The 25,466-nt window shown below is 34.6% G+C and overlaps 1 protein-coding gene across 9 annotated transcripts in view; it reads left to right on the forward strand.

The window, feature by feature from the left end:
• The window catches only part of LRRC7 (leucine rich repeat containing 7), a 571,671-nt gene that overhangs the window by 91,362 nt on the left and 454,843 nt on the right, over window positions 1-25,466 (forward strand). For all 9 annotated transcript variants that reach the window (XR_015254784.1, XM_086717266.1, XM_086717264.1 and 6 more), the window contains exon 2: window positions 20,541-20,638. Coding sequence is in view for 7 of the 9 variants with exons in the window: in XM_086717266.1 (XP_086573392.1) it covers window positions 20,541-20,638 (98 nt within the window). In the remaining 2 variants the exon portion in view is untranslated. The remainder of the gene's footprint in view (window positions 1-20,540; window positions 20,639-25,466) is intronic.

Here is a 25,466-nt window from a genome sequence, read left to right on the forward strand (position 1 = left end):
GGCATTCCAAGAACAGTAACCAACAAAATGGAAACATTCTTACTTATCTGTCAAATTTTGAGATTTTACCCACAAATATTAATATAAGAATTGCTATAATTTTGAGTTCTTAAGTTTATGAGATTGTATATAAACCATAAATTGATCTGATGTCTTTTGTGATAATAATACGCTATATAGGAGCACCTGGATGGCTCAATCAGTTAAGCGTTCGACTCTTAATTTTGGCTGAAGTCATGATCTCATGGTTGATTTTGGCTCAAGTTATGATCTTATGATTTGTGAGTTCAAGCCCCACATTGGACTCTGTGCTGACAGTGCAGAGCCTTCTTGGGATTCTCTCTCCCTCTTTCTCTGCCCCTCCCTCACTCTCACTCTCTCTCTCTCAAAATGAATAAATACTTAAAAATATATATATGCTATGTAGTAACATGAACAAAACTGCAAGTGTTTCAATGTTAACAAGGCTTGATGAGGTATCCTGCAAATAGGAAAGTATTATATAACAATTGTTATATGAACTTATATAACACTAGGACTGACTAATGCTTTTTGCAACAATGTGACAGTTGGTTTAATTCACCTTATGTTGAATGGTAACTTTTCTTGATGCCTAACTCATATATTACCAGGTGACACTCCCTCTTAAATAGTGCTTTATAATTGAAAAAACTCCAAGTCTTATGTTATAATAAAAAAATTTATGCCAGCATTTGTTTATTTAATATTCATCAAATTGATTACTGATCTATCCCAACTACTTTCATTGACATTGAGGCTATACTAGTGAACATGGTTTACTTTCTGCTCTCAGGAGTTGATAGTCTGATCTAGTGAATGCCAGTTTGAGCTCATGGTTGCCAGGATCCACAATTCCACAGGCCATCATTCACATTGCACTCTAAGTGAAAGATGCCTCCTCCCAGGTTGTTATAAAGAGAAGGCTTCAGGTTACTCACATGTGTATTACAAGAACTTCTCACTTTTCCACCATATTTGGGAAATGGAATTTTTCTCAAAGGGAAAAATGTTATAATGTTGGTTGGAGGATTAAATATGATTCCATATAGACATTTTATAGGTACAATGAATTTTAGTTTTAAAAGAAATGTTCAGTTCTTTTGATTAACAGCGTGGGTTCTGGAGCCACATTGCCTGAATTCAAATTTTGGCTCTGCTGTTTTCTAGCTGTGAATGACCTTGAGCAAGGAATGTCCTTCTCTATGAAATGTTGACCTTATAGGGTTGTTGTGAGGATAAATGAGCTATGTAATTCCTGTAATCATACATTCTCAATACATTTTGGCTATTAGCTGATTACTTGATTCTGAGTTATTAAGGCTCAACATACATTTTATTCAACAGTATTTGATAGATATTTTCCTAGCCATTTTATGCACTTTTATTTGCCTTTGTTAATAAAATAAACATATTTTAAACTTTTCCTCATATTTAAATACCATTACTACAAATATTGATATACTACAATTTTTAATTTTTGGTAAAATTATCTAATATTTATTGATTACTTACTGAGCACAAAGGACTCATGTAAGCATTTAACATGTATAACCTGACTTGAGTCTCAGAACAAAGTTTGCTATTATGAATTTAGAGGCTTTATTTTATTTTTGTTTTATTGTTGGTGTCTTTGCATAGTGTCAGCTGCAATTTATATAGTTGAGGATTTTTAATAATAGAAAATAAGTAAAAATGGATATTTTTAGTACTTTGCAATGAACACTGCTTACTAAGCTCACAGAAGCATTCTAGCTTAATGTTTCTCTGTGTTTTCTATAGGATAGGTATATCCCCACAGAAAAAGAAGCTATGATTCTGACTTAGAAAGTTACCTCCACCCCCCACCACAACTGTAGCTATTTGATTTACCCCCTGTTGAGAATTAGTGCTCTTTGGTATTTGGAAAAATTATGATAAACCAAGGTAGTACTTCATGTAAAAAATCCCCATCCACAGAAAATTATTTAATGCCAATAAAGAATTCCAAATTTATAGAAGAGATTGTTTAAGAGTTAAGCTTTTGTATTAATGCAGGATTCTTATTTTTAAAAATCCTGTTCTACTCCCACACCATAAAGTCATTGTGTCTTCATCTCAATCCAAAGTGACAGAGGACAGTACACAGTAAACAGTTCCTTATTTGTCAGTAATCAGACCACAAAATCTGAGTTAATAAAATAATCAATTAGCCTTTAACAAAAAAGACTGATAGAGATGCAATCTGTGTTATTTTGCTAAGGATGTCATGACAAACTACTGGATGCCTTAGACAACAGAAATTTATTTTCTCACAGTTCTGGAGGCTGTAAGCCCAAGATCAAAGTGACAGCAGGTTTAGTTTCTTCTGAGACTTCTCTCATTGGCTTATGAATTGCTACCTTTTCACTCTGTCTTTCAATGGTCTTTTTTTTAGCGTGCATGTCACTGGAATGTCTTCACATGTCCAGGGTCCTCTGCTTATAAGGATACCATTAAGATTGGATTAAGTCCCATCCTAATGCCTGATTTTAATTTAAGCATCTCTTTAAGGACCTTATTTCCATATACAGTTACATTCTGGCATATTGGGGATTAAGGCTTTAACACAATGAATTTTAGTTGAGCCCATAATACAATCTATTTAGACATCATTTTTCTTCCATACCTCCTTATTTATTATTACACTTAATGCTAAAATGCACAAAATAAGTAGTAATATGAAATAATATATCTTTTTCATGTTGTAGTAATACATCATGATTTCTGATCAATAATTTGCTATTATTTTAACAGAGGGCAACTTATTTAAGTACAAGGTCTAATAAAATCTTAGTTTTTGTGATGAGAGCCATTTCAGATTAGATAAGGAAATTGACATATAATGTCATTAATGCATCTTTTAAAAAAAATTTTTTTAATCTTTATTTTTGAGAGAGAGACAGAGAGACAGAGAGAGAGAGACAGACAGACAGAGTGTGAGTGGGGGAGGGGCACAGAGAGAGGGAGACACAGAATCTGAAGTAGGCTCCAGGCTCTGAGCTGTCAACCTGACGCGGGGTTTGAACTCACAAACCATGAGATCATGACCTGAGCTGAAGTCGGATGCCCAACAAACTGAGCCACCCAGGTGCCCCATCATTATTTTTTACCAATGCCCATTTAATAATGCTGGCTAGCATAGGGAAAAAATAGCATTCTAGGTCAAAAATTTAGGACTTGTACCATTCAATGCTAGCAAACACAACTTTGATTCAATACTAACAAAATAGGGTCTGATTGATTATTTTTAAAGACTGCTATGTAAAGTAATATTGCTTTAAAAATGATAAAATATGTTTTTGTATAAAGGATAGTACACTCAGGAAAGACTGTTTTCTTTGTTGCCATTTTTACCTTTTAAATTTTCTACTGAAATTGAGCTGGGTTTATAAAGGAAAATATTTTTTTCTTTTTTTCCCTCTCTTACATTTTCAGATAAATCTTGATTAAGAGCTTTTCTGCTGTATATTGGCTTTAGTGTTTGTTTCCTTATTCACTTGTGCATATTATATGCTTATCATTATGGTGCTGCCAGGCACATAGCCCTCAAAATCAGTTCAGTGTGCAACACTTCTGACTGGGCAACACATTCAAATATATCCACCTATATTTACAATTGTACCTTCATTCATTAGACATGGTCTCTGGTGCTATTTTTTGAATGCTTACCATGTGCTAGGAACAGAGGTAAAGTTTTCCTTTTGCTTTTTGGTATTATTTTTCCTTAAGCTAGAGTATTACCAATCTCCAACTTATCATGCTAGTCAAGAATGCCATGTTTTCCCAAAAGATCCTCTCCAAGATCATGCAATTCACTGGTCCCTTGCCACTGGAATTTCGCAAAGCAGGGGTATTTTTTTAATAGTTTGGACATTTTATTAGAATAATAATGATAAATTTACCATTTATTATCGCCACCATCATATGAAAAAGAACATCTCAACACCAAAACGTTGCTCAATGCAGAGTTCAAAACTTTGCTTATTATTCTCATTTCCCTAGTGAAGCTTTTGACATCCACAGTCCAAAATTTGGGAACCACTAATCTAGGAAAACAGAACAGAGAAAAAGAGAGGCAGTAAATATCAAGAGGACTAATTAAAGATCTATGTATAGAATAATGCATCTCTTCTGAACATGTTAGTGATTTTCTAATTAAAACATAAAAAAAAATGTTGCTGTGTAACATTTGAAAGAATGACATTTAGCTTATTTAGTATATGGTAATTGATAAATAGGAAAGAATATTTGTTAAAAAATGTGAAGTCATCCACTTCTGGCTTTAGTTTCCTAACAAGACTTTTCATGTTATTTAACATAACTTGTAATACAAACATTTCTCTCAAAACAAAAAGTAGAGTTTCAAAAGAACTTTTTCATTGAACAGAACTTTTAGAACCTAAAGATTGATTATAAGCTGATAAATATCTATGATGTTAATTACAGTAGAAATAAATTAGAGTGACAATATAATGGAAAGTATCAAGAAATTACTATAATCCTTTACTACATCATAATTATTAAAAAATTAAAGAAAGAAAGAAAGAAAGAAAGAAAGAAAGAAAGAAAGAAAGAAAAAGAAAAGGAAAAAGGAAGACAAAAATATTTGATTAGAAGCAAAATCATAGTTGTTTGTTAAGGTATAAAAAGCCACAATTATAGACACAAAATTAGATACTTGCATTGTGAGTCTGTCTGCATGTGAGAGAGATACTGTTTACTGACCCAAATTCACATGACCTAATTCCTCACTCACAGTTGTGTGTTTCCTAATAGTAGTGATAAATGTTCCCGAGATATTATTACTATATGATTAATGTGAAGGACCAAACATAATAATATTTGTAAAGTATAATGACTAGTCAAAAACGTTATTATTTGTTTAAAACAATAATTTCTTGGATTCTTTATTTTAATGTTTACTTATTTATTTTGAGAGCAAGAGAGAAAGGGAGCACACAAGTGGAGGTGGGGCAGAGAGGGACAGAGAGAATCACAAAGCAGACTCCTGGCTGCCAGAGCAGAGCCTGACATGGGGCTTGATCTTCTGAACTGTGCGATCATGACCCAGCCAATATCAAGAGTCAGATGCTTAACTGGCGGAGCCACCCAGGTGGCCCCAATCTCTTGGATTCTTGATGGCACTATCTTTTGCATAAAAGACTTTATGTAAAGAATTATCAGTGCTTCAAGAAAATTCTTATAGATAGAATTACTTCAGAATGACACATAGAACCATATGTGGAAACAATATAGACAATATCTATATTGTCCAATTTGAAAAGTACTATAAAGATTCCCAAGGATCCCTTTCATCCAGGTGTTGTTTCTAAACCACCATAAGTAAAATGCGTACATATTCTTTTGCCTGATATATCTTTCCTTTATAAAATATTCTAAGGGGTAATATTGATTGAATCCACCATAAGACGTTGTTGACTTACCCAGATCTGCAGAGACTGGGAGAAAGCGGAGAAAGCATGGGAAATGAGAGAAGTGAACAAAAAGATATTTGAGGGCTAATGCAGATTAATTTTTTTCTATTTAAAATTTTTGTCTAGGAATAATTTTGGATCTTTATCATGCTATCTTGCAGGTTCATTTATTTCCTGTTTTTCACCAAGTACAAATATTTATTGATTTATTAATATTGTAAATGATGGAAATCCATTGGTTAAAAAAATCTGTATACTAGTTTGCTAATATTCTCTGGTGCACCTTGTAGCAGCTGTTTTTAACTCATCACTTTTATACTAGTACCATGAGAATTTAATGGCTCTTACTTGATCTCAAAGTAATTATTTATATTCTTAGCAATATTATTCTGATACAATGCAAGGAAGCCAGGGTTAACAGAGGTCTTATAACATAGAGATTTTGAAATTAGAGAAATGTGAATTTGAATCCTCTCTTTCCTACTTCCTATCTGTGTCATATCCTATAGGTTACATATTTAGCATTTCTAAGGCTCAATTTCCTCATATCTTGAATACAGTGGTAATATTTTAAGTAATTCCTATTAGTTTGTTTTCACCTTAGCAAAATATATCATGGTAATTGAATGTTTGTTTTGTAAAAAAAAAAAAAAAAAAAAAGTTACTTCCGTTGTTGTCAGCATGAAGTACTGCATACCCTGAAAGAAACTTCCCATGAAAGCAATTTAAAAATCTGGATGAAATATAAACTACATTTCTTTAAATGAATTGCTGAGCTGGCTAGAAAATAAGGAAGTAGCCGAAAGCTAAATCAAGGAGAAGACCATGGAAGATAGGTAAGAATTGAAACTAGACTTACCCTAAGGCCATCTGCTAAACTGTAGGAAACATGAGCTCTTGTTTTAGTGGCTGGAAATGGCCAGGCAGTCAGGAAGTAAATCTTAGATATTCTCTGGACTAAACACACTCCAATCAGGACCTCAAAGAATCCTCAAAGATAAAATTTCCAAGAAAAATGAGCTCATCTTATAATGTCACAAAATGCATAAAGAAACCAGAAACCATAGGAAGCATGGCACTATAAATCAGTATCAGCAGAAACAAGAACCAAAATCATCAGATCACAAAGTTTTCAGACATTAGAATTATCTTAAATTTATGTGTTTTAAGAAATAAGAAATGAAAATGTGAGAAAAGGACAGGAGTCTATAATCACGTGGATTTATAAAATCACAATTGGCAGAACTAAAGAAATCAACAATGTATGATGAAGCATTCTGGGGCTAACAACAGCAAAGAGCCATTTTCACACCTGTGTCTAAAATAGCATGGAAAAAGACAGATTTTGAGAAACTTAAGAAAGCTGTCTTTGTAGCTATAGCAATGCATCTTCTGAAAGGAACTGCAAACTTTGGTAGAAGAATGCAACAGAAAAAATAAGTACCCCTGCCTCTCTTCTCTCACACTTAGTTTCCTGATGATACCTTTCACTGGTCAAACACACCTGGATGTCAAAGGCAGGGGGACTTTATTGATACATGACATAGAGGTTAGTGTCCCAGGACACAGAGCAGAGTGGATGAAATGGGGCAAAGAGAGAATTTCCAACACAAGATGTTAAGAGACATTTAAGATCGAGTGCAAAGGCCTAAATTCCATTTAAAGTTATAAAAAGAGAAAAAACAAGAACAAGCAATAATCAAAGGTACAATGAAAAACTTTTCAGAATTGCTAAAAGACAATATATCTCAAATCAAAAAGCAAAGCCAATATAAAAAGAAATTTATAAATAGACAATGTCATAGTGAAACTGAAAAACAGAAAAGACAATGGAAAGATCTTAAAATCAGCTAGACAGGAAAGAAAGGTTAACTCCCAAAGAAGAGTAGTAAATCATACCGGAATTCTTTACAGCAACACTGGGGCTGTAAGTTGGAAATAACACCTTCAATGAGCTCTAAGCTGTCTGTCCACATTTAATTCTTTACCTTGTACAGATATCTCTTAAGAAGAGGTACAAAATGTAGACATTTTCAGATGAGAAACCAAGAAGTTTAAAATCCCCTGACTCACTTCGAAGGCAATTTTAAGGGATGAACTTCAGGAAGAAGGATTCTTATCAAAGGGAGAATGTCTGAGATGGAAAAGAATAATGAAACCAATATTAAATACATGAATATATCTAAACATAGAGGTCATAATTTCCAAATGAGAAGACAAAAATAAAATGAAAATAGAAAAAAAACCCTCAATTTGAAAGAAGAAAATAGACAATCTGTATAAATAGAAAGCACAAAATAAAACTGCAGGAATAAATCCAAATTATTTTCAGTAAAATCAGATAAATGTAAATATAACATTCTGATTTCAAAATGAATTTGTAAAAAGCTAGACTTAAAATACACAATATTTTCTTTCCAAGAAATAGAACTTACTTATAAAGACCCAAAAAATTTTAATCCAAAAGTATGGAAAGTGATATTCCAGGCAGTTGCTATCCATGAGAGTTGTTGCAACTGTATTATCAGATAATTAGATTGTAAGGTAAATAGCCTTATTAGATCTTAAGATCACTACAAAATGACAGAAGATTCAATTCATCAGGATACTATAGTTATAGCTTCTATATACTCAGTAATATAGACTCAAATTGTATAAACCAAAAAAAAAAAAAAATGACAGAAGTACAAGGAGAAATCGACAAATTCACCAGGCATACAGGGAAAGTAGTCATACATTTCTCACTAATTAATATATGTAAGCAAAAACAAAAAACATCAATGCTTGGATAATGGTAATATACATTCTTTTCAAAGCACACATGGACTTTACAGTCAATAAGTAATTAATTTTACAAATAAGTAGATTAAAAGATTATGTTGCCAGTTGATAAGCCCTAGGGTAAAGGAAAAGCACAACAGGGCAAGAGCGATCAGAAGTATTGGTGCATGAGTGAAATATTGGGAGAGTTGCTCAAAGTATCGTATTAAATGTGGTTGTTAGGATAGACATCATTGAAATAATGTAACCTCTGACTAAAGAATTGACAAAGTGAAGGGATTCCGCACAGAGGACACTGCCAGAGTAAGGGCCTAAGGCAGGAGCATAGTGTATATGCCCAATTAGATTGACTAAGAGGGAGAGAAAGGGGTATGAGGAGAGGCACCATAACAAAGGGCCCCACAGGCCATCTTAAGGACTTTGGCTTTTCATGTGAGTAAAATCTGAGTCCTCAGAGTGCAGGGAACAGTGCAGTGCAAGATCTGACTCCTGATTCAAAAAGACTCCTTGGGTGCCAAATTGAAAATAGACCATAGGGAAGCAAGGGTTGTACCACAGACCCTGTGAATGTTTGCTCTAATATTGTTTTAATGGATAATAATGTATTTACATATGTACAACAGTAGGCAATAGAAGCTAAGCAAAAGGAAACAAAAAAGCAAATCCCTCTGGCAGGGTAATGGGAAGACATTGTGACAAGAAATGCCAGGTGAGAGGTTCTGAGGTAAAATAGCCATACACCATGTGACATGATCCTTCCTTTGATCCATAAATTTTTAGAAAAAGCAGAAAGATTTTTTAAATGCTCCTAGAAATAGCAAATAATTATGTGATGTCCATCTGAGTAGTTCAGGCTGTTCGGGTACTCAGCCTCAAATAGGAACTTAATTGGGTTTTTCCCAGAAATCTATCTTCCTAGATGAATCATCTTGACTTCTCTTTCTTAGTAAAACATACCACATATTCCATATTCCATAAAAGATTGAAAGTGTTTATGCTTTAAAATATCCTAGAAATTTTAAATATGTTTCTGATTATGATGTCATCTGCTTTTGTCGTCAGTAAGAATTATAGCCATCAAACAGTACTCACTTGATTAATCATAACAGTTCATTTATTTGAAGAACATTTTGAATATCTTCTGTGACTCTGCACCATATGCAACAATTTTAGAGAAATTACTAGAACATTGTCCTAACATTCAGAAAAACCTCAGTGTAGTGACCGTGAACCATTGACCTGTGGGCCTTTTCTGTGACTAAAAGAGATTCATCAGGAACAGGATGCAGAAGAACAGGCTGAAGACAGAGAACTACAGGGAAGAACATGCTCTTCACATCCCTACATTGCAAACAAAGACTGATGCCATTCTATTTATATATTATACTCTATGGTTAGATATTTATGCACATTTTGAGAATAATATTTATTCATATTTGCCAACTCTCCCCATTTCACTTTGAGAAAGGAATACATTCTTTTCTTGCAAAATAAATACAAAACTTTCATATACATTTTTCTCTGCATCTAAACAACTACCCTATGTGATAGTAATCCCCCGTCTGAGACTTAAGAAGGCTCCTAGTGAAAGTGGAATCATCTTAAAAGGAGCAGAGCTGTTCCTTCATTTAGGCAGCTGTGCCGAGGTGGGAAGATCAGCAGGAATCCAAAAATATGGACATGAGTCTGGCTTTGTGCTGACCTTGGGTAAATGAGTCTCAGTTTCTTCATCTGTAAAATACTAAGTTCGCAGGCTCTTTATAAGGAATAAATAAATATATGAAAATGTTGTATAACCATACATCACATTAGAACTGTAGAGGACATACATTTATTTCTAACACCATTTATTCATTTAATCACTTAGAAAGGAATATTTAATTTCCATTGTAGTCTATGAATTGTGCTAGATCCTCACAGAGGAGACAATTCTGCCCTCAAGGATTGTTAGTGGAGGCTGGGGTGATAAGATATATGCATAGGACCCTTACTAGGACAGAGACAGAAGATAGTTGGGGAAGTGGGCAAAACCATAGAAGGCTTTTCAAAAGAGAGATGATTCTGTATTCTGGTGGCATTAGTATTCTTCTTTCATAAATGTTGACTCAGGTGTCTTTCTCTTCTTTAAAGTCAAAGGATGGGTGGAAAGAAAAGAATGTGGAAAAGGAATCAAACTTAGGCTTATAAATGTATTTTTAAATTTTCTTAGTGTTTATTTATTTTTGAGAGAGAGAGCACGCACACAAACGGGGGAGGGGCAGAGAATGAAGGAGACCACAGAATCCAAAGCAGGCTCCAAGCTCTGAGCTGTCAGCACAGATCCCGATGTGGGGCTCAAACCCACAAACTGTGAGATCATGACCTGAGCCAAATTCAGGTGCTCAACCAACTGAGTCACCCAGGTGCCCCAAAGCTTATAAATGTATTAAATTGTAATAATTTCTAGATGGCAGGTAATTTAATTATATTTATGGATTTCAACTTATTCAAAATACAATTTTTTAGAGAAATAATTGCCATATGCTATTAAATTTTAAGAATGATGGATAATTCATATATAATTTGTAATGTTATCATAATCTGAGTGGTAATATTACTGAAGAACCTAGCATTATTTTCAGTACCTTTTAGAATCTTTTTCTTTGCATAATTATGTTGATTCAACATTAGGACTACTCTATGAATTCTTACCTTTTTTTTTAATGGATATATTTCTTCCTCATTGCCAGCTCTCTTTGCTCTTGAGAGTGGTTTGGATGTATTGATTTTATTTTTTATTATGCCTTCTTCACATTTTTGTCATCCTGTGAATGTCATTCATTTTTGTAGGTGAAAGTCTCTGTTAATTTAGCCACTTCATTTGTATAATTTTAAGGAATTTTTTTCAATAACTCTGAGTTTAGTGAACTTAATTGATTATCCTTTTGTAATTTTGGCAATGAATATGTTCTTAAATCTTGCATGTAACTATTAATTTATGTAAGGACTTTCATAAGGGAAGCTTGCTACACCTTGTACCAACTGAATTTGTCAATAAAGTACCTTCATATAGATAACAGACTTCTGGTACAATATTATTCTGTGTATGGGTAAAAAACAAAAATATTTTTTCTTAAATAGGAAAGAAGTAAATCAGTTTAAAACTAGAATTTTGTCAATAGTGTGCTTTCCTGAATTTTTTTCCCATTGCTAACACATGTTCTTCCCATTAATTTCTAGATTTTTATGGGACAATTGTCTGCTGTAACCTCTATAAAGTAAACTATATGTAACCCTCCACTTTTCAGGTCTAATTTGTGGTTTACAAAAGGTAGAAACAATATACTGTAGACTTTTCATCCCTTAAATGGCCATGTAAAAACAAGCTTCTACTCTTTGAAACTATTGATGATCCCTGCAGTTTTGGTAAATCATCACTGGCCCTAGAACTCAGACATGTGATACTTTCCCGACTCAAAAGTGTGTTGTCTCTTTCTGTTCTGTTAAGCATTTCAATCTCTTTTCAAGCAGTTTAAGTGTAGTTAAGAAGTGATTTCTTTTCACAATAATCTTGCTCTTTAACTTCAGTTTGTCCTTATTAAGTATCATCTCAACACATTTGGCTGAGATAATTGGGTATTGATTATCTTTGCTATGTCATTTGCAGTTCAAATTGGGTCTTTATAAACACTCGAGACTTTTTAATGGCTATTGTTTGCTCAAGGTGCATGCATAGTTTTATTCTGGGGTTTGGTTCACTGTGCTGAATTTGGGCTGAACTTCACTCACAAGAAAACAGCAGTTCAGTGATAGAGCAAGAGCACTTCCATTGCTTCTTCAACTTTTTCCCTTTTTTTCTTGAATTCTAAGCCAATTAAGGAATTCTGAAACTTGGCTTCACTTGGGGTCACTTGGCTTTAGAACTTGGTGAGGTTGGATAGTCACAGCATGCTGCTCCCTAATTCTTTTATTCCTTTGGGCAGGACAAACTACTAATCATTATTTCCAAAAATAATAGAAATCTTATCCTTGCTTCTTCCGTATGCATGCTTAAGCACACTTTAATTTTTTAATCCCTATTATTTGTATTTATTTTACTTTACGATGAATATTTTTGTTGAGTGCTCAGCCATACAGAATAATAAATTAAAGTGACAATTATTTGTAACTATTCAATATTTTAAGATTTTTGAATATCTATGACTCACTTCGTAAAAATCTTACCATACAAGACCCTAGCAAAAAGAAAAGAATAAATATTTTGTATGCATGGTGGCATGTGAAATGAAGAGGGATTTTTAGAAGTCAAAGGAACAGAGTTCAAGTCCTAACTCTGGCCTTTCTGTGTCACTTTGCACGTGTCACTTAGTAGCTCAGACTTCCAATTGTCTCATCTATAAAATAGTGACATACTAATATCTGTTTCAGAATTGTCATGAAAATGAAATGAAATAAGATATGGGGAAACATTTTAACAACCGCAGTGCACTATATCAAAGCTCTCAAATAGTTTAGAATCTATATGAGTAAAGGGCACAAAAACTGAAATGGAGACTAATACTAACTTGAAAATTGCTGGTTACTCTTCCAACGTTTAATAGATATAATATGGAAAATTCAGAAGGCAAGCACTGAATATATTTGAAGTGGTTGGATTTGTTTCTGAGTGGAACTGGGACTGAAAAATCGGCCTTCAGGGATGGCACCTGGTTCTCCTGGCGAAAGTTCCCACAGAGCAACATCATGCTAAGGAGAGCAGCTCCCTCATCACCTACCATTCCTAAGCCCTGCAACGAAGGGAATCCAGGATTGTCCAACCTGCTCTCTGATGTCGTGTAGCCTTGGCAGCTGGGGGGAGTGCAGTGCTGAGAGGCTGTTATTGAGCTCAAGGTATGGGTAAAATTTGTAATGGAAAAGAAGAATCTTCCAAATGTTCCTGCTAGGAAGGAGCAGACTTCATTCATCCATTTATTTATTCAATCTTTTGTTAAGTATTTATGGAGTATTTACTGTAGTCTAGGCACTGTGCTAAAGAATACCATGGAAGATGGAGTACCTGTGGAAAGAAAAGGATGTTTGACTTTTGTCACATGATATATATTTTAATCTTTGGACTCTGATGAGTTAAAAGGTAGTATGCTCTTTACCACAAAATTATTGGGTAAATTTTCTGATTGTAGTCAATATCATATATATAGCTCTGTACTCTAACAGAAATGCTCCTTGTATATGACTGTTAAATTTGAAGGCAACAAATGCTACCATATTTTACTATATATCTTACTGAGCTTCCTACTCATATTGATTGCTATTTTAAATATAAGGGGTTGTGTTCATAGGTATGTAGTTTATTGTGTCTAATTCTGCTTATAATCAAATTAAATAAAAGCTCAATGAAAAGTAAATCTGATTTTTTTAAATGTCTGCATTTGTTCAAGGTTATTGAATTAAAAATAATTATTAAGACATACTTGAAATGTTTACTGTTTTAGAAACCAAGTCAAGGATATTTACTCTTTATAATTTATTTTATATCTACTTAACTGATTTAAAAAATTCCTTCAGGAGTCCTAGGGAGCCTACAGAGCACAAACAAAGAGATTTGCAAATACTCAATTCATTGCTTGTGTGCCGAACTTCATTTAAGGGCTTTATCTAAATTGTCTATTCATCAAATAAACCCACTAAGCACTATATTTCTCCAGTTTGAGGTGTGTTCACAAAGCAGCAAATATAGTAATAAGCTCAGTGAGAAGGGAAAAATTAGCCTCAGTATATTGGTATCTTGTAAGCAAAACAAGTTGATTTTACTTTTTAATCCATTTCCTTTATGTCATGATTAAATCACTCTCCCAACACACACACCAGTTGGGGCACCCGGTTCTGCCGGTGAAAGTTCCCACAGAGCAGCATCACACTAAGGAGAGCAGCTCCCTCATCACCTCTCATTCCTAAGCCCTGCAACAAAGGGAATCCAGGATTGTCCCACCTGCTCTCTGATGTCTCGTAGCCTTGGCAGCTGGTGGAAAGTGCAGTGCTGAGAGGCAGTTATTGAGTGCAAGGTGATGGCCTAGTAGGAAAGTGTTAGGAGGTGCTGTTGAATGACTGAGGGGAAGCACATAGGTTGGGGGTAAGGGAACAATAGCAATATTTAGAAGGTCACTCACTAGTTTAACTACCTGGGTCATACCCAGTGATCCCAGAGCATACAATTTCCCTCATGGAAGGATTAGGAAAGGCAGGTTTATTCATACATTCAAGCAGAAAATAATCCATGAATGCCAAACACCATGCCCATTTCTTCACTCCACCAGTAAGGTGGAAAATAAAATCAACATCGTCTCTGCCTTCATGGGGCTTATACTCCAAGAGGAAAGCAGACATTAAATAAAAATTTTGGAAGACTAATATATAATTGCAATTTGTGATAACTGTTATGATGGAACACTTCAGGCTGTAGGATGGAACCATATTTTGGGATCTCATTAGATTAAGGTGTCAAAGTGATCCCTTATTATCTGAAAAAGTGATATTATAATGAAGACTAGAAGGATGATTAAGAATTCTTCAGATAGGGCCGCCTGGGTGGCTCAGTTGCTTAAGCATTCAACATTTGATTTCAACTCAGGTCATGATCTTATGGTCATGAGATTGAGCCCCACATCAGACTACTTGGATTCTTTCTCTCCCTTTCTCTCTGCCCCTCCCCTGCATGCACGCACTCTCTCTCACACACACTCTTTCTTTCTTTCTCTCAAAATAAATAAATAAACATTAAAAAAAAAAGCACTATTCAGATAGATTAAGAGAAGAACTCATTTAGCGTTATATGTAGAGGCCCAGAGATAGGAATGAGTTTTAAGTGCATATTGAAGGCACTTAGATGTACTACAGGCAGAGTTCATAGTTGAAAACCATAGTTGCATGAAAAAGTGTTTTGTTTAATGTTTATTTATTTATTTTGAGAGAGAGAGAGAGAGAGCTCATATGAATGGGGGAGGGGCAGAGAGAAAGAGGAGAGAGAGAGAGAATCCCAAGCAGGCTGTGCTGTCAGTGTGGAGTTCCACTCAGGGCTCAATCTCATGAACCGTGAGATCATGATCTAAGCCAAAATCAACAGTCAGACGCTCAACCAACTGAGCCACCCAGGTGCCCTGAAAAAGTGTGTTTCTGCCAAGAGGCTCCTAAGAGGTCACTGTAAACCAATTCTAGGTTGAAGAAGAGTTCACTTGTTCATTTGTCTCTAAAGACCTTCATGTGGAATACTTGTCCAAGATTTTACTTCCCTATCAGGGGCACCCGGGTGGCTCAGTTGGTTAAGGATCCGACTTCAGCTCAGGTCATGATCTCACAGTTCGTGAGTTCAAGCCCCACATTGGGCTCTGTGCTAACAGCTAAGAGCCTGGAGCCTGCTTTGGATTCTGTGTCTCCCTCTCTCTCTGCCCCTCCCCCACTCTCTCTCAAAAATAAATAAACATTAAAAAAAAGATTTTACTTCCCTCTTATTCACTAATTCAGAATTCTTCAGTGGAGAATTGTATTTTTACCAGTCATGTGCTAAACGGGGACTTCTAGGCCTGTCGTGCTATCTACTACAGTAGTCACATGTGGCTATTGAAATTGAAATTTAAATAAATTAAATTCAATAAAATTTCACAAATCACAAATTCAGTTCCTCAGTCACACTAGCCACGTATTCAGTGCTCAATAATTGAATATGGCTAGCAGCTACTGTCTCAGCACAGATATTGAACGTTTCCATCATCACAGAAATTTCTATTGCACAGTTCACATAGTAGCTAATAGCCTGGGCTCTTGAGTCAGACATATCTAGATTTAAATCCTGAATGTTGCACTTACTGTATGATGCTAAGCAAGTTACTTAACATGTCTGAAATTCAGGTTAACCATGAATAAAATAAGGATGACCTAGATAATGCATATATAAAGAACCTAACATAGCACCTGACACATAATGGACATTTTGGAAATACTTACATCTAACGGTTCTCTTCTCTTAACCAAACACCTTTGTCTTCCAGTGACTCAGTTGTTCTCCCTCATCTTCCTCCATCCAGTACAAATTCATTTCAACCATATTTGTACCCAAGTTTCACTTCCTTTTTCAACTAGTCATACTCCCAATCCAACCCACAATTCTAAATTAATCCAAACTTGTTCTGTGTTCCAGCTGAGTCTGCCAAACCTTGTTGGAGGAAATCATTTCACTGTTGAGATTATCAGCCTTATCAGTGGGCAGCCTCCTGGTTCATCTGGTGGACTACCAGAGAACTTGGCAAGCCTTTGACAATATCTCTTGGGCTAATCTTCTCATTTTTGATAGTACCTGTCCTAACTGCAGTCTTTTCACTTTTGTATCAGCAAATGGCTATATCCTGGAATGACTTCACTGAACTTCCCTCCCCTGTATCTCCCAAGTGTATATTTTTTATTTATAGGGTTTCCCAAAAGCCAGTTTTGTGATCAGTGTAAGGCTACTTTAGAAGTATTTGATTCATGTTAAAAAATACATCTACTTGTACCTGACCCTTGCCTACTGAATGAAAATCTTTAGTAGTGGGAATGGGGGAATGTGTACTTGTTTAAAGCTCCTCAGGTGATTTTGTGACCTAAATTTGGGGTACACACCAAGAGAGCTGTAGACACCTTTGCTCATAATCTCTGATTGCTTTTTCACACTCTTTAATATTAATGTGGCTGTCTCAATTTCTTCCCAGCAGTTGACATGTAGGCTGCACTTTTCAGAGCTCTTCAATGAGTTGTTAGAGCATCTGTCTTGCCTGTGGTCATCACACTTAATCTCTCCTTGCTGGCACTGTTAACACACTCCCACTGGCGGCTTGCCAAGTTTGAAAGTAGCAAGAAAAGCTCCTTTGCTGTGTCCTGGCTGTGCTCCAAAGCTTCATTTTTTGTCTTTTTGTCTGATCATTTAATGCAAACTGTAGATCATAGATGACACTGGTAGAAGAGTTCATGTAACCAAGAGTGTAATCTCAGGAAGATGGAAGTCTCACAGTTATGTAATAGTTTGCACATGAATATTGCTCTGTAAAATTTTAACTTAATTCAAATTGTGTTTTCTACTGGGCATAACATTTGGCATTCCAGAGAAAAAATGAACTTTCAATGCTTTTTACAATTTTTTTCATCTATTAGTGTATTGTATATATCATTTATAGTGAATTTCTTGGCTCCAGTTATCTTTTTGGCGGTTATCAAAAACTTAAAATGTAATGAGTTTGAGCCCCTCGTCGGGCTCTGTGCTGACAGCTTAGAGCCTGGAGCCTGCTTCAGATCTGTGTCTCCCTCTCTCTCTCTGCCCCTCTCCTGCTCACACTCTGTCTGTCTCTCTCAAAAATCAGTAATAAGCATTAAAAAAATTAAGTAATTAAATAGTCACTGATAGAAAGGAACATTTCAGTGAAAATAGCTAAATGATCAAAAATGAACATGTAATTAGCAAATAAACTTAAATACGAATATATATGTATATATATACTTGTGTAGTGTTATATTTATATAAATATCTAATATGTATACTATTTATATACAGGCATAGATTAATGTAAATATTGCTGTGTTTAAGAAGAACGTTGCCACTAATTATTCATTACACAGTAGAATCTCAAGTATCAGTTTCCTAGTGGAATTATAATGAATAATCATAGACTTGTGGAAATAATGGATTAGGAAACAAGTAGAAAAAGATAAAAAGTCAGAGAATCTTGATTAAATCTCAGTTGAACCTTTACTTAACGTGTGGCTATGAGCAGGTTACTGAACATTTCTGAGCCTTAGTTTCCTCATTATAAAATAACCTTTCAGGAGGTTGTTGTAAAGACAAAATGGAATAAATGATGAATGGTAATACATTATAAGATAAATTCACTTGTTGCTAAGGTCACAGGGCACTGTACAATTCTGAAATATCTTATAAATTCTCTAAGAATACATTATGTAGCACTTTAGTTAATTTATGGGAATAGCAACTCACTTTTACCCATCTTAGTATCCTTGAAAGATTATCATAGAGTAAATCTTAAATCTTACTAAATAAAATGAAGTATATTTTATTAAGTTCTTTATTTCTGAAAATTGGCAATTCATATGCATGGATATTTTGTGTTTTGCTAATAATCAAAACATTTATTTAGCCAGAATTTCTTTTTTCCTCAACATTGCCATCTGCTCTTTTTCTTTGTTAAATAAAGGCCAGTTTTCATACTTTTCCTAACATACTAGACATTTAAAATTTTAGTATATGATTTCATTTTTACTTGGGATAGTTAGGATAAATAATGGCTATATTTGTTGAGCCCTCAAAGTGTGATGGACACAATGTAAACTATTTTACATGTATTTAATCCTCACAACAGTCCGATGAAATGGCTTGTGTTCCCCATTTACTGATGAAAAAATAAGGTGCAAAATAGGTTATCTTTCTCTAAAATCATCCTTTCATAGACAAAATGGAAGTTTGAACTTAGGCAGTCTGATTCCCAGAACTTAGGCTCACACATTTAAGCCATTGCTAATATTGCATAATCTGCAGATCTGCTTGTGAATGTTCTCAGAATACAAGATTTGGTCACCATGATTCCTGGGGAGATTGACCTGGAGATTCTTGGGTCCAATAGCAACCATATGAGTAAAACTCTCCTGGAGCCCTAGTAATGCTTCCTGACTTGTTCTATAAAAATAAAAAAATAAAAAAATAAAAAAAAACCCACCATAATTATATGGAATCAATTTCACATATTCAGTAGTCAGAGATACAAAAGGAAAAATAATAACCCATCGAAGAGAGTGGTTTACATAGATTCTGATCAGAATAAGTTGTCTGAGTAAAATTGGTTTCTAAAATCACATCACAATTTTATGCAGACATTTGTATGTACAGGTTATGTTTATTGTATTTTACTGTCTTGAGCTTGTAAATACTAGTGAATAATTATTAGTTCACTTAAAGTTATTATTAGATCTAATTGTAATTTGTATATTTGCTGAAACATGTAATCAAAATTGTGCATTGAATTAATTCAAGAGTCAGAAACTAGAAAATTTTATATAATTTAGTTTATACAGCTAATCCTTATGGTTAAACTGTAGGGACAGGCCTGAAAGCTAATTTTCCTCTCATAAACAGTGCTAGAGTAAATTATGTCTTAAACCCTTCAGGTTTTTGCTTTGTTCCCTGTCACTGTATTGCTATACCTCAAGAGAAGTAATTCTTTTTCTCAGTTGAAATGAACTTCAAGTGAAACTAAGGCCCAACTTACCATCACATACTAAGAAACATTTTCTTGTACTTTATATACACAGGCATGTACATTTGAACATACATGGACACACATATACACACACACAGAAGCCCCTACAAACAAATGGATTAATTTCAGGAAGTATATTGAAAAGTGTTTTTAAGAACTAATGACCATTTCCCATAGAAATAGTGTTATGTTACTACCCCACTACAAAAGATTATTTATCTCACATTTTACATAATTTTAAATAATGCTTTTATGGGATTGTCCTCTCCTAATTTTGCCCCCTAGACACCAGAAACATAATCTTCTGCACCACTAACTAGGAGACCCTACACCACTATCGCCCATAATAACCATACTGTTTTCAATGGTATATATGCTTTTGGCAGCTGTTATCAAAACCAGTGATATCCCATTAGAATAATCTTGTAGATGTTAAGAAGCTATGTTTATATTTTCAAAGTGATAATAGATGGTTTTGTTCTGAATTTTCAAATTCTGAACTCTCAGTAGTTTTTAGTGTTATCAAAATGAGTAGACTATGTACTGGTGGCACAAAACTATGTTTACTGAAACCAAAAAATACTGAACACAAAGTATGTGCTATAAAATATGCTAATCCAACTTGCATTTAATTCATTTATTGTTATTCTCCAGTTGTCAGCATCATATATTGCTAGTAGCTGAGAAGTTACATAGGGGATTTCAATGCACAAATTTGGGGATGGGGGGCATTCAGTTCATAGCAACCTGTAATTGGAGAGTAGGTATATGAATTTTGTCTACGTGGTATTTTTTAATTTTTTTAAAATTTAGAACTCCTTGGAAAAGCCAAGCACTCTCCACTTGCCACAGTCCTTGCCACTCCCTACTGTCTCATTCCTTGACAGACACTTAATAGTGTTGTCTACCAAGCCTTAGTAGATACTTGAATTATTGACTCTTGATTTAGACCATTTGGAGAGTCAAAATTTATAAAGATTTTGGTATTAAATTTAGTTTTGATTCTCTCTTATAGGATGGAGAACCTAATAAGGGGAAGGAATCCCCCACAATATCAGAGAAGTCCTTGTAAAGAAGTTCGTGCAGCACTCAGGAAGAGGCCTGAAGAAGAGTGTAAGTATGTTTAATAGGGTTATGTTCTAGATAGAGTTTGGTGAGTAGCATTTACAATAAAGGATTAACTTTTAAGTGATTAGTCAAATAACAGAAGTACTTAATAAATATTTATTGAATCAAATTCAATTTATTTTTAAAACCGTATGACTAAATGATGCCTTGATTCAGACACTAGGAACATTGTTCTGTTGACTGTTTCTCTTGTACATCAAGATATTCTACTGATAATTGGGTTCCATGTTCAAATGAGATTGGAAAAGGCTGCATAGTCTACCACGTCTTTGTTAGATATTCATACCATGAATATTAATGTTTCTGAGGAGTCCTGATGTAAAAGAAACTTTTGAAATGTGTTTCAAATCAATAGTTTCCGGTTTCATTTGACCACAACACTCTTTCAACATTTTTTAAAACTGAGAACCCCTTGAAAACCATTGCATTAGACTAAAGAATAAATAGCTAATGGTAAACATAAAACCATTGCTCAAAAGGAAACATTTGATCAAAAACATTGATCAAAAGGAAACAATCAAATTTACGAAAATATTTTGAAAGATGGAAGTCATATATCTTACCATAAAATCATTTTATTCCATCTGCAGATTAGTAAATATTAGAATATGGAATTGTCTATGGAGACTTTATTTTAATATTTCTAGCCTGTAGCATTGTTGGAGACGTTTGACATAATATTTGCATTTTAAGTTTATAAGATGACCAATAATACTAACTTTCCTCTTGCTATTTGCATATAATTATTTTCAGGGAACTAAAACACATTCTATTATGACCAAAATGTATGCGATTTTTTTTCCTTTTACAGAAACTTACATTTTATAAGGATAGAGCTAATGTGGTTGGTTCACTGGCATATGTAGTTTAATTGACTTTTTAGATAATATTGGCATTTTAAATTAGTTTCGAGTATGCAGTTCTGAGTAAAAACCATATAATTAGAACTGGGCACACTCATGGCAGGTAGAGTGTTTTCATTCTATTTTGTTTTATTATAAAGTTAATAGACAATCTGATTGGGTTATCATCTATGTCATTCAGGATAGTGTTAGTTTTTTTAGTGTTAGTTTTCTTTTATTTCATAGATTTATGGCTTTTAACACTATAACAATATCCAATTAAAACTAAAATTTGAAAATGAAAATTGAATTCTGGGCATGATAAAATTAAAAGTATAAGAAGCAGACTCTTACATAAAAGTACTGCTTTTTTATTGGGTTCATAGGGAAGCTCTGGGGTTTCTCCTCTATGCTGGTTTACCACAAATAGCTTAGTTCTCTATAAGTTTTATTTTAAAACTTATAAGAAAGTTTTGTGAATGAATCTACCAATGATTCTCTCAGAATTGCTATTTAACATATATAAAGTGTTTTTTCAAAACTCTGAGTTAGTCTAGGCCAGAGGTTGACCATTGAGTCCATTGACCAAATCCAGCCTGACACTTGTTTCTGTAAAAAAAAAAAATTTTTTTGAAACATAGCCATCTCTGTTTCTTTAGGTATTGTGTATGGCTGCTTTCACACTACAGAGGAAAAGTTGAGTAATTATGACAGAGATTAGATGGCTCACAAAGCCAAAAGTATTTACCTGATTCTTTACAGGAAAGGGTTTCTAAAGCCAGATCTGGGCCATTGGTTCTCAAAGTATGCCTCTCCAGAGCAAACACAGTAGCAGCATCTGGGAAGCTGTTAGAAGTGCAAATTTTAAGAGCTGTGATCCACAACTACTGAATCAAAACCTCTGAGAGTTGGGTGCAGTAATCTGTGTGTTTAGAAGAAACCCTGCAGAGCATTCTGATGCCAACTTAAATTTGAAAACCACTAGGCTAAGTCAAATGACTGGCTGCAGATGACAGTAAATCATCATGGATACAAAAGACTAATGAAGGTGGGCATATTTTAGAGTTAAGTTTTATTCTTGTCTTATGGAAGGTATATAACATAACTGATGTTTGTATTCACAAGCAAGTCCTCATCAATTGGATTGTGGCAGTCAGGGCATTTTTCAAATATCATCTCAGGAACTCAGTTGGGTTGACTAAGTTATTGAACATGGGAAGACATAATAAGAAATAAGAAACTTATAAAATGTTATTCTTTTCTAGAGAGGTCTTCGTTATCCCTTGTTAGTATAATGAACAATTCTTCTTGCTTTGTTACCAAACAGTGTTAATTCCCTAAGAAATCCTCTTTTTCAGAATGGAAGCAGTATATCATATTAATTAATTAATACATTAACTTCAGAGTCTCACAGAAGAGTTTATTCTCTAATGTGACACTAGTATGACCAGCTGCAGGAATCTGGGTATTATTTTTTTTAATCTAAGACGCCATTTACTAATCTGAAAAATGAGGATAGTGATAGAGTCTACCTTATAGTGTTGTTTTGAGAATTAAAGGAAGGTATTTATACAGGCATACCTTGGAGATATTGTGGGTTCAGTTCCAGACAATGGGAATATCATAAAGTGAATATCACCATAAAATGAGTCAAATGAATTTTTTTGGCTTCCCAGTGCATATTAAAAGTTATGTTTATACTGTGGTCTGTCAAGTCTGCAATAACATTATGGTTAACAAAGTGATGTACAATCTAAATAAAAAATACTTTATTTCTAAAAAGTGCAAACTGTATCTGAGCTTTCAGTGAGTTGTAATCTTCTTGCTGGTGGAGAACCTTGCCTCAGTGTTGATGCCTGCTGCCTGATGAGGGCGGTGGTTGCTGAAGGTTGGGATTGCTGTGGTGATTCCTTAAAATGAGACAACAAAACATTTTGTATACTGATTTACTTTTCACGAACGATTTCTCTGTAATATGTAATGCTGTTTGATACCATTTCACCTATGGTAGAACTTCTTTCAAAATTGGAGTCAAATCTCTCAAACCCTGCCACTGCTTTATCAACTAACTTTATGCAATATTTTCAATCATTTGTTGTCATTTTAACAATCTTCACAGCATCTTCACCAGGAGTAGTTTCCATCTCACAAAACAACTCTCTTTGCTCATCCATAAGAAACAACTTATCTGTTAAGGTTTGATCATGAGATTGCAGCAATTCAGTCACATCTTCAAGCTCCACTTCTAATTCTAGTTCTCTTGCTAGTTCCCCCACATCTGCAACCACTTCCTTCACTGAAGTCTTGAGTCCCTCAAAGTCATCCAGGAGGTTGGAATCAACTTCTTCCAAACTTCTGTTAATGTTGACATTTTGACCTCTTCCCATGAATTACAAATGTCCTTAATCACAAATGTCTAATGGTGAATTCTTTCCAGAGTTTTCAATTGACTTTGCCCAGAGTCATCAGAGAAATCACCGTATAGGGCAGCTATAATCTTACAAAATGTATTTCCTAAATAATAAAATGTGAAAGTCTAAATGATTCCTTGATCCATGGACTGCAGCATGGAGGTTAGGTTAATAGGCAGGAAGACAACATGAATCTTGTTGTACATGTTCATGAGAGCTCTTCAGTGACCAGATATATTGTCAGTAAGCAGTAATATTTTGAAAGGAATCTTTTTTTCTAATCAGTGGGTCTCAACAGTGGACTGAAATATCTGGTAAACCGTGCTACAAACAGATGTGCTGTCATCCAGGCTTTGTTCCATTTATAGAGCATAGGCAGAGTAGATTTAGCATAATTCTTTTTTTTTAATTTTTTTTTAAAAATTAGTGTTTATTTTATCTTTGAGAATGAGAGACAGAGCATGAGTGGGGGAGGGGTAGAGAGAGAGGGAGACACAGATTCGGAAGCAGGCTCCAGGCTCCAAATTGTCAGCACAGAGCCCATAAGCACAGAGCCCTATGCAGGGCTGGAACTCACAAACCACATCGTGGTTTGAGATCATGGTTTCAGATCATGACCTGAGCCAAAGTTGGACACTTAACCCACTGAGCCACCCAGGCACCAATGATTTAGCATAATTCTTAAAGGTCCTAGGAATTTTGGAATGGTCATTGAGCACTGATTTCAGCATAAAGTCACCAGTGGCTCTAGTCCCCTAAGAGGAGAGTCAGCCTGTCCAGGCACTGATTTTTCCTTTCTAACTAGGAAAGTCCTAGATGACATCTCCAAACAATAGAAGTCTGTTTTATCCACATTAAAAATCTGTTATTTAGTGTAGCCATCTTCATTCATTATCGCAGCTAGATTTTTTTGGATAACTTGCTGCAGCTTCTACATCTGCACTTATTACTTCACCTTTCATTTTTGTGTTATTAGAGTTGGTTTCTTTCCTTAAATTTCATGAACTAATCTCTACTAGCTTCAGACTTTTCTTCTGCAGCTTCCTCACCTCTCTCAGCCTTCATAGAATTGAAGAGAGTTAGGACCCTGCTCAAGATTAGGCTTTGGTTTAGCGGACTGTTGGGGCTAGTTTGATCTATCCAGACCATGCAAACTTTATCCAGATTAGAAATAAGGGTATTTTGCTTTCTTATCATTCATGTGTTCACCGAAATAGCATATTTAATTTCCTTCATGAACTTTTCCTTTGCATTTACAACCTGGCTAACTAGCACAAGAGTCTTGGCTTTTGGCTTACTGTCCTCACTGAGCTTAATCATCTCTAGCTTTTGATTTAAAATTAGAGACATGTGATTATTCCTTTCACTTGAACACTTAAGAGGGTTATTAATTGACTTATTTCAATATTGTTGTGTCTCAGAAGATACAGAGGCTTTAGGAGAGGGAGAAAGATGGCAGGTGGTGAAACAGAACACATACATTTATTGATTAAACTTGCCATCTTACATGAGCATAGTTTGTGGCTCCCCAAAACAATTGTAATAGCAACATCAAAGATC

Source organism: Puma concolor, chromosome C1 (assembly GCF_028749965.1).
Source record: "Puma concolor isolate L17-30 chromosome C1, mPumCon1.1.hap2, whole genome shotgun sequence".
In the NCBI taxonomy this organism is placed as follows: Eukaryota; Metazoa; Chordata; class Mammalia; order Carnivora; family Felidae; genus Puma; species Puma concolor.